This window comes from Phalaenopsis equestris, unplaced genomic scaffold (genome assembly GCF_001263595.1).
Source record: "Phalaenopsis equestris unplaced genomic scaffold, ASM126359v1 Scaffold000094, whole genome shotgun sequence".
Lineage (NCBI taxonomy): Eukaryota > Viridiplantae > Streptophyta > Magnoliopsida > Asparagales > Orchidaceae > Phalaenopsis > Phalaenopsis equestris.
In genome coordinates, this window is record NW_018164536.1 from 898,043 (window position 1) to 908,447 (window position 10,405).

General features: G+C 38.3%; 1 protein-coding gene across 1 annotated transcript; it reads left to right on the forward strand.

The window, feature by feature from the left end:
- Positions 1 to 4,227: 4,227 nt before the first annotated feature.
- LOC110020358 lies at positions 4,228 to 7,173 on the forward strand. The gene has a single exon (XM_020718428.1). It carries the CDS (start codon positions 4,710 to 4,712, stop codon positions 6,879 to 6,881), a length of 2,172 nt encoding a protein of 723 aa, XP_020574087.1. The 5' UTR covers positions 4,228 to 4,709; the 3' UTR covers positions 6,882 to 7,173.
- Positions 7,174 to 10,405: the final 3,232 nt, after the last annotated feature.

The window sequence follows — 10,405 nt, forward strand, 5'->3', positions numbered from 1 at the left end:
TTTTCCACTCACTAGAGCTAAGAAAAAACGCTTATATGATTGCCCTCGAGCTGCTTGTTCTTGTTTTAACTCAATTGTACGGTTGTACAGCTGTCTAGCCCTTTATCTCTCTCTCTCTCTCTCTCTTTCTCTCTCTTCCAGCTGCCTAGCCCTTTATCTCTCTCTCTCTCTCTCTCTCTCTCTCTCTCTCTCTCTCTCTTTCTCTCTCTCTCTCTAACTTTGTGGTGTGAAGACTCATTTGGAGAGCAACTTATAGGGATAGAGCACCCGACACATATGCACCGGGCAGTGGGCACATAAGCACCCACTTGAGTGTGAGCTACAGAAAAGCTGGTGCTATGGGCCCACTCCCACTGTGGCGCTGCTTTGATACAGAGAGATTGACGCTTATGTGCCAACCTATTGGCACATATGTGCCCAACATCAGATGTCGATATAGAAAGCAAGGCGCTTAGATGCCAAGTCTAGGCGCTTATGCACCCACAGCAGTTTACATTGGATTTCGGTTTTAATTCTCGATTTGAAGTGGCATAAGTGTTGTAAGGTGGTTTTTCTTCTAGAGTTATTTGATTGTGTTCCTCCCGGTGAAAGTGAGAAGAGTCGAAGAAGTGGACTTTGGTAATTTGGCGTGATTCTTGCATCGGATTGGAGAAGGAAGATTGTGGAACGTGTCTTGTAAGTTTCATTGTGTGTAAAGAGAAAATTTGTGTGAGTTTTCTATAAAACTCTCTGATTTCTTAGTGGAATTTTTTGGAGGTATGACACATTGTTTTTTCCTGTTCTTGGGGCTTTCCATGTCAAAATTCATGTGTTCTTTTCTGATGTGCTTTGATTGTCCTTCTGTTCAATTAGATTTTCTTCCAATTTATCCCGAATTTGTGTGAACCTGTTATTCCATTGGTGTGGTTTAGTTTCTAAATGATCCTAAACCCCGACAAAGTTGGAAATTGTTTTCATTTATTTCTATCAATCTTCCTCTATTTTCGCTCCTTCTTAACGCTCTATTCCTTGGAGTATGATACAAGAACAAATACGAGTCCACCAACCACTTTTCCTAGGCATGAAAAACGATATTTCATTTTTTTAAAGTTAAAAATAATGGTTTTTTTATATGATATGAATGATTTGGGTGGTATAAATGTAAAATTAAAGTTAAGATCTTGTATATGTATAAATATGGGAATTTGGTGTTTTTTTTTATTTTCTTTTATGTAGGAATTGGGAGTTATATATGTAAATGACCAGAGGATTAAGTACTAATATTAAACATCAGATTAATTTTCAATGATTTCCTCCTTAAGTGACAGAGGCCATAAAGTCAAAAATGCCAGAACTATGTAATTTAGCAAAGAAAAAAAATAAGATTTAAGGAGTATGGTAAATTTTAAGTTTAATAATTGGCAATTTTTATAGGTCAATCACTTAAGAAAATTATATATATATATATATAGCATCATATATATATATATATATATATTCTTAGAAAGGAGGTTATTGAAAAAATTTAGAAGTTTAATAAGAAATGAATTTCCTCAAATTAAATTAGTATTTTAGTGAAGGGGCTTTTATGCACTTAACACCCAAAACTTTTATATTTAATTATATCACAACAAAACTTTTATAATTACAAATATCATATGAAAAGTGGTACTGATTATCATATTTTAATAGTCAAATATATCTTTTAATCCATAAATAAAACGCTAAAATAAAACTTTAGGTGTGAGATAAGTAAATCTACAAAAATTGGGCGCTATGCATGTAATTTTTTCAAAAAAAAAAAAAATTCTCATAGAATTCTCATAGGCTTTAGCGCCACAAAATTATTATTTTCTATTAAAAAACATTAAAATATGTCAACTTCATTCAAAAGCAAATTGGTCTCATGAGAAAAAAAAAAAAAACAAAGAAAAAGGAAAAGAGAGGGCTTAGTATCAAATCTTGATTTCATTCCAAAACATAATTTACTGTCCACCGCTTAAATTCAAAAGAAAAATTCGGGCTTTGGATTATGACCTTCACGACCATATTGCATGAGTAATGAAAACAAAGGAAAATTTACATAGCTACCTACTCTTAACCATTTAAATATATCACACTAAAACTTTTATTTTCACGAAAACAAATAGCACTAATCACGTCTTCAACTGTGAAATACATATTTTCATATCTAGGATCCGTTTGGAGCAGTTTATTTGATGCGGTGACATTTTGAAAACGCACTTGATCTGTTTGGGTAAACTGTGTTTTTACAGCTAATGCGTTTTGAAAACACTGAACGTAGCGTTTTCTGGCCACGGTCTGGCTTTTCCAAAAAAATAAAAATTTGTAATAGCCACCGCACCTAACTTATCAGCAGATTATTTTTAATCAGCTTATCAAAAAAATCAGAAAAATATTCAATAAGTTGCAGCTGCTCCAAACAGACAAATAATAGATAGTAAGATTTTGTGTTTGTTAAAAATGAAATTTTAGAATGAAATATCTGTAAATTTCATACAAAGCACCTGAAGACATTGATAATTACAAGTTAACCTCACAGAGGATTTTTGAAGTTTAGAGCTGATGCGTGCTAGAAAATTCTCTGCGGTAGAGTAATGGATTATCGTCTTAGAGCTGCGCCAGGATTCAACACACACTCAGATGAAAATGAATCAAGCTGTGATAACACCAGAAGTTTTTGCGTGGAAAACCCGTAAAGGGAAAAAATCACGGGGACTGACCCAGTTATAAAAATCCACCGGGGGTCCCACTGATCGGCTAGGTGTAAGACCGAAATACAGAATTTAAGTCCTGGGATGTCCAATCCCCCGAAGAGCTCTTTTGGGAGGTGACAAGTGACATCAGAGTAGATTACTCCCTGTCAGGTGTGTGGATTCTCAATGGTCCAGTGGAACCCTCAGAGGAGCCGATCCGTGACGAATGCGTCACATGACTGGTTGGAGGAGAAAGTCACGGAAAAAAAGTCCCACATCGACAAGGTGTAGGGCCGAAAAACAGTATTTAAGTCCTGGGCTGCCCACCACCCCAAATAGCTCTTTTGGGAGGTGATAAGAACAAATGTATTTACGCATATGACGATCAAACTATTGAGAATTTTATTTTTTAAAAAAAATCAGTTGGGGGTTTAACATCAATTTTGATATTTGATTGAGAATTTTTAAATTGATGAAAGATGTTGGTGAATTTATAAATAGCAAATTTCGGGTGGTCTGTATGTAATTGCCTAAAAAAATAGCTTATAGGCTAAATAGGATAGACTACTTATAATAATATTGGCCTTGCATGTGATCTCACTCATAGCTTCAAGTCCCCCACAACCCTCAAGTAATTGTTTTGTTATAAATTAAATATTAAAAAAAGATTTGGTAGTGTCAACAATTTAGTTATCTTTTCAAGTCTTGTTGAAAAGGGTATGATAAACTAATATAGAAAAGTATATTACAATGTCAATAGAGTAGCTAGTCCTTTGAGACTTTTGCAATAAAGTATCATATAACAATTTGTAAAATGTATTGTAATTGGTATTAGTGATGTTTCCTTTTAATTGTCCTAAATAGTAAAATGTATTGTTATGCACATTTTTTTCTCTATTTTTTGAGATATTCACAAAAACCCTTCTCTGATTTGCCAATATTCTAGATTTTTGGTTGCTTAACATCTTCTTATTTCTGTCATGAGCAATGATGGCAATTTTGCTTCATCTAAAGCTAAAAAAATGATGTTTTTGGGATCTTTTGTGCAATCTTACATGTATCAATTTTATCTTTTATTGTCTAATTTCTATCTGTTCTTTGTGCAATCTTACTCGTTCAACTCATTTTCTTATTCTAAGCCCAACCCAATATAAATTTTTTTAAAAAAATACCGACTTTTGGGAATTTTTGCTTCATTTTTGCCTCTTGAGTTTTGAGGTGATTTCTATTTCTCCTTTCCTTTTTTTTTCATTATTCTAGAGCCACATTGACAATGTATCTCTTTTACAGCTCTTAATTTGGTTTCATAATTGAAACTATTCTTACATTTATCTAATCAAATTTGGCAATGTCCTCATCATAAAAAAAATAAAAGAAAAAGAAAAAAAAAAGGGGGGGGAGGCAGGTGGAGCCGTAGTGGTTGGAAAAATGCGTAGGACCTTCAAAATACTTCAAAAATGGCAGCTGCTGATGCGCAAATATTCATGATTATGTGGTAGCATACAATAGGAGATCAATACAAGACAATGAAAACTTCCAAACCTTTGTACAAAACATTCAAGGAAATCCACCAAAGCGAGGGAGATCGGTCAACCTTTCTCTTTAACCAGGTCCTCAGAAACTCAGAACCTCCAGTGAGCGCAGAGAATCTACAGATATCTCCAGTCCTCCGCCTTCCCTATTCTATATCCAAGTTTCATTTTTTCCTTTTTTATTTATTTTTTAGCCATTGAAAGCTCTGCGAGTAAGAACCCACGAGCAGATAAAAAAGAAGCCCCTTAAAAAAACCAGCAGTGGAGCAGAGAGAAGGAGAACAGAAAGCTCAAGAAAAAAAAGGTTGCAGGGGAAGTCGGGATGGCGCGCAGCTCTGGCTGCCGCCGCTGGATTCCTCAAATTGAATGTGCGCCAGCAGCCGCCGATCCTGGAGACGGAAGGAGGTAATCAACGTCGGATTATACGGCGATAAAGGCGCCTCCTTTTTCGCTGTAAGTGAAGGAAAGAGGGAGTTTTACCATGGCGGCTGCGAACGCTCTGGCGACCGGAGAATCGTCGTCAGCCGCTACGGTGGAGGCGACTGCAAGGACGGCGAGCAGGCGTTACGAAGCACTTGTTTCCGTGCGGACTAAAGCGATGAAAGGGAAAGGAGCTTGGTATTGGGCCCATTTAGAGCCGTTGCTCGTCCATGGCTCCGATTCTAGTTTACCAAAAGCCGTCAAGCTCCGCTGCTCTCTCTGCGACGCCCTTTTCTCCGCCTCTAATCCCTCCCGCACCGCTTCGGAGCACCTCAAGCGCGGAACTTGCCCCAATTTCACCTCTGCTGCAGCCGTCGCCGCTGCTTCTGCCGGGCTCTCCTCTGCCCCAACGCCTATCTCTTCCTTCCCTCCATGCAGAAAGCGCCAATCTTTACTTCCCTCCGACTCCATGCTCTCACCTTTTTCCTCTTCACCGCCGCTGCCGGGGATTCCCGCTCTCCCGGCGCCCCACCATCGACTTGCACTTTCAGGAGGAAAGGAGGACCTCGGCGCGCTCGCCATGCTCGAAGATAGCGTTAAGCGGTTAAAAAGCCCCAAGGGAGCCTCGCCCGGCCCTGCACTGGCGAAACCCCTCGCTGATATCGCCCTCTCTCTCCTCGCCGACTGGCTTTTTGAATCCGGCGGCGCTGCTTCCCCTTCGTCCCTCGATCACCCCAAGTTCCGCGCTTTCTTACACCAAGTCGGCCTCCCCGCTCTCTCTCCTCGAGCTCTCTTCGGCCCAATCCTCGACTCCCGTTTCCACGATGCTAGCGTCGAGTCCGCCGCCCGCTCACACGACACACTTTACTTCCAGCTCAACTCCGCCGGGTGGAACACTGCACCTGATGCAGAGCAGAGCTTGCTCAGCCTCGCCGTCAATCTCCCCAATGGCACCACCGTGTTTCACCGTGCGACTGTCTCCACTTCTCGCGCTCCTTCCGACTATGCTGAAGACGTTTTCCGCGACGCAGTAGCTAAGATTTCCGGCGGCGCAGCCCACCGCTGCGCCGGCATTGTTGCCGACCGGTTCAAGTCAAAGGCACTCCGCAATCTCGAAACGCAGAATCACTGGATGGTGAACGTCCATTGCCAGCTCCAGGGCCTTCATGGCCTTATCAAAGACTTCACCCGCAACCTCCACATTTTTCATTCCGCCGCTTCGAAATCCTCCCGCCTCGCTGAATTCTTCAATACCAATTCATTAGCTCGCGCCGTTCTGCAAAAATATCAGCTTCAAGAACTCAACCATTCCCGCCTTCTCCATTCCCAGAACTTAAACGCTGTCTTGGAAGACTTGATATTTTTCTCACATTCCCTGCAACTCGCCATCCTCGATGAGGACTTCAAGCTCCTCTGCCTGGACGACTCGATGGCGAGGGAGATTTCAGACTTGATTCGAGACGCGAGGTTCTGGAACGAATTGCAGGCCGTTCATTCTCTTGTTAAACTGGTAGAGACCATGTCAAAGGAAATGGAAGCAGAGCGGCCGCTCATCGGCCAATGCCTGCCTCTCTGGGATGAGCTCCGCGGAAAGGTGAAGACTTGGCTTGCAAAGTTCCACATTGAAGCCGTCATCGACGTCGAACGCATTGTCGAGCGGCGGTTCAAAAAGAACTACCATCCGGCGTGGTCGGCGGCGTTCATATTGGATCCGTTGTATCTAACCAAGGATGCTAGCGGCAAGTACCTGCCCCCATTTAAATTCTTGACGCCGGAACAGGAGAAGGATGTCGACCGATTAATAACGCGGCTGGTTTCGAGGGAAGAAGCTCACATTGTGCTCATGGAGCTGATGAAATGGAGAACAGATGGCTTAGACCCGTTGTATGCCCAAGCCGTGCAGATGAAGCAGCTGGATCCTGCAACGGGGAAGATGAGAGTGGCAAATCCGCAGAGCAGCAGATTGGTGTGGGAAACTTGCCTTAGTGAGCTAAGATCGCTGGGCAGGGTGGCCGTGCGTCTTATCTTTCTGCACGCCACAGCCTGCCGTGTTAGGTGCAGCCCAAATCTTCTCAGGGTGGCGCGGCGGTCGAGGCTGGCATCTGAAAGAGCGGAGAAGATCATATTTGTGGCGGCTCAAGCGAGATTTGAAAGACGGAGCTTCTCTGACGACGAGGAGAAGGATGCTGAAATTTTCGGAGAGAATGAGGATGACGATGCATCTTCAGTGTAACAATTTTTTTCTTCTTCTTTTTTTTCTTCTTGTTTTAATTTAAAGTTGATTTCTTTATTTGATCTTTTCTGGCATTATGTTGGTATTGCTGGATTCTTTGTTTGGATTCTGAGCCAGCTGGTAGTTCTGGTAGCTTGCTTTTGCTGTGGGGATTTTGATCAGCAAAGGAGTTTGTTTGGAGATAAAGGATGATTTCTTCTTGTTTTGTAATGCAGTTAGCAGGACCAGGAAGAACGATGTAAAATTTTGTTTCTTAAAGAATAGCATGCTTATGTGATTCAGATTTTCTTAAGTTAGGATGAACATTGTGATTATTTTATTTTATTTATTTATTTATTTTTTTTTTTTTTGAAAGGTGAACTTAAAGGGTAAAATAGCCCAACATCTATATAGCAATAAATTTCATCAACATATACAAGCATTATATTATGTCATTATTTTCTAAATTTGGGCACAAAATAAAGCCTGAAGTTGAAATCTGTAAAAGTTCTTTATAATTTTATGTTACTCATTAAATGTCTGCAAAGCAAACAATCTCTATTCTCTTTCTCATGCCCGGTCTGCGATGCGTTTACATTCTGCTGTGTAACAATTTGTATTTTTTTTTTTAATATGGCTTAACGTCCCTTTTGATGTTCTGGAAACTAAGCTTAATCTAGTCCTAATATCTTCCTATAATGCATTTGTATTTTATTTGAAATGACTCTGCCCACATTATAGTTTTAGAAAGCCTGTTTCATAAGTTTGCCTATCCCCATAATGCTCTATTATGAGCTATTTTAATTATTGAGTTTCTATTAAAACTCCACCCATAATGCCAAAGGACAAATCATATATGTAGTCCACCCCATTATTTATAAAGTTCATTAATAAATTCTCTCTTATTAATGTTGGCTTTTGTTCATTCATGACTTCTTTTCTCTTGCAACATTGTCATCATATTATTTAGATAAGAGTAGCTCTTTGTTTGAGTCTCAGTCTTACTAATCACATGTGCTCAAATGTTCAACTCGATCTAACACAAATAATCATCGTTCATTAATGCTTTTTTTAGGTTTTTTTTTATGAGGAAGATTGACACGAATCTCATTTGGATGCCGGTGGCGCTTTCATTGGCAAATCAATTAAGTTTCTCATTGATGTTTCCATACTAACAATACTATTAATATTTTAATCAAAGAAAACTAACAAATGGTCATCTTTGCATGAACAACTCTTGATGAAAAAGTAGTTGATTGAAACATGGTAATATGTTGTTTATAATTGTTATTTTGTCAAAGCTAGGGTTTCTAGAGAACTTCATGATGTTTAGTTCTTTGAAGATATTCCAATTCTTTCTAAAAGGCATAGTATTATTACTGTTGTATGTTAAAAAATTCTAAACGACAGAAAAACCTTAAGCTTTAGCTCAATATAATTTTATTGCACAATCATAGATAAAAATATAAGAAAATTAGATTTTTGATGTGGAAAAACTAAAAAAGAAAAAAAAAATCTCAAGGTCTAACCTATTTAAAGTAACCTACTATATAATTTCTATTACAGAATGACACTTTTTTTAGGGATAAATATAGTGGGATTACAAATTAAAGATCGGGCAACAACTGCCTGAGAAGAATAACCGGGGCATAGAAGTCACTAATGATGGTTGACAATGACCTTGAATAGTTGGTGTTGATCTTCGAGGTCAGTAGTGATCTGTGATGGTTGACTGTGATTTTTTCTGGTTAACGGTGAACTCTGATAGTCAATGGTGATCTCGTGGGACCAACGATGGCTGTCATAGCTTAAAGAGTTATGTTTTAGTAGTTAGTTCGCTCTCTTCTATTTTTCTCGCCCTCTCCTCCCTTTAAGTGAAGAATGGGGCCTTATTTGAAATTTTTATATGGGCATTTTGAAAACTTTAACCATTGTCCACAATTATTCTCTTGATCATAACTCTTTTTTTCAATATTTAATTACATTAAAAAAATCAAAATTAGGTTATTTCAGGCTCTTTGAATTTCTCTCATCGAGCTGCTCTATTTAACTATAAGCATGCCAAATTTAGAGATTATGTGGTTATCCAATTGATACATCAAAGCCTTCAACAACACTTCAAGTGCTTGACCTGTGATTATTTGGACTCGATTGAATCACGTTCAATGTCAGTGGGCTTGTATTATTAAGATGCTCAATTTGATTATAAATTTGTTGAAGTAAGTGTTTAGATGATTCTGAATTTGAATTTGAAAGATTTCTTTGCCAAAAATATATTGAGATTTATGCTTGATCATTTAAATTTCTTGGTGGCATATCAATTACTTAAAATTTTAATGGGGAAGCTAGAGTGAAATAAGAGAGAATAACAATAAAATTTGATACTATGAAAGTCAAAAAGACGTTTTCGCTTTGAAATTTGATTCTTGAACTAATCTATTGAAGTGAACTCCTCATTTTCATCAATCAATCTAAACAAGTTGTAATACTCTAGTGATCTATTTTTGAGTTACCTATAAAATCTTCAAACATAGCTAGCTTCTTATCGTGGCGTAAATACACAACATTGCAATTCATAATTCTAGAGTCAATCGTAGTCCCGGAACTCATACTTCCATAGAATGCAGTTTAATATATCCAAAATTATCTTTTCTTGATGTTACATTGAGAAAATTAAAGAAAGAAATGAAAATTTAAGAATAAAAATAATACAATGAGCTTGTTTAAAAAAAAAAAGATAGGTCAAAATATAAATTTCAACACAACCCCAATACAAAATGTCTGATGTAAGCCAAAAACATATATGTTGAGAATTTTAGGGCAAATAAAGCACAAGAATCAAAGCAAATCAAGTAAAAAGCATAGAGATTTAACAAGGTTTGACAATTTGCCTACGTCCTTAGAACCAGAGCGGTGGCTTTTCTTTCAATTCAGAAAAAGGAATACGGTCCCTTAGGTTTACAAACAAGACATATATATGTAACATTGGCGTACAACATGTAATTACAAAATTACCTCTGTACCTTACTACGGGGGCGTTGCCCCCACACCCCAAACCCACATAAAGAAAACTTTTCCTGATTGAATAGATGTTTTCGCTCCGCTCTCTCGCTCGGTTTCGCTCTAACATCTTTCCCTTATATGGTATGTGAGTCATATCTAACAACCTAGTATTAAATAAAATTAAGCGAGGAATTTATTTATAATATGATAAGAAACTAGCCAAAGAGCACATAACCAAGCTAAAAAAATACAAATTAGTTATGAGAGATCATTTAAAATAATTTAAAATTCGTTCAACCCATATAATGAAAAAGTTTATGGAGAAAGAAAATACTCCAGGAGGCGTAGCTCAATATCTATATATTATTTTTTAAAAATGGAATGGCCTGAGGCTATCATACGAGCCCCGGCCATCACCGATGTGCATAACAATTCGAGTACCACACCCTCCACCGGGAGGAATCGAACCACTGATCAGAGGATACTTACAACCGACAAACAGATGCCGACCAACTGATCTGAGTGCGCGACACACATATATA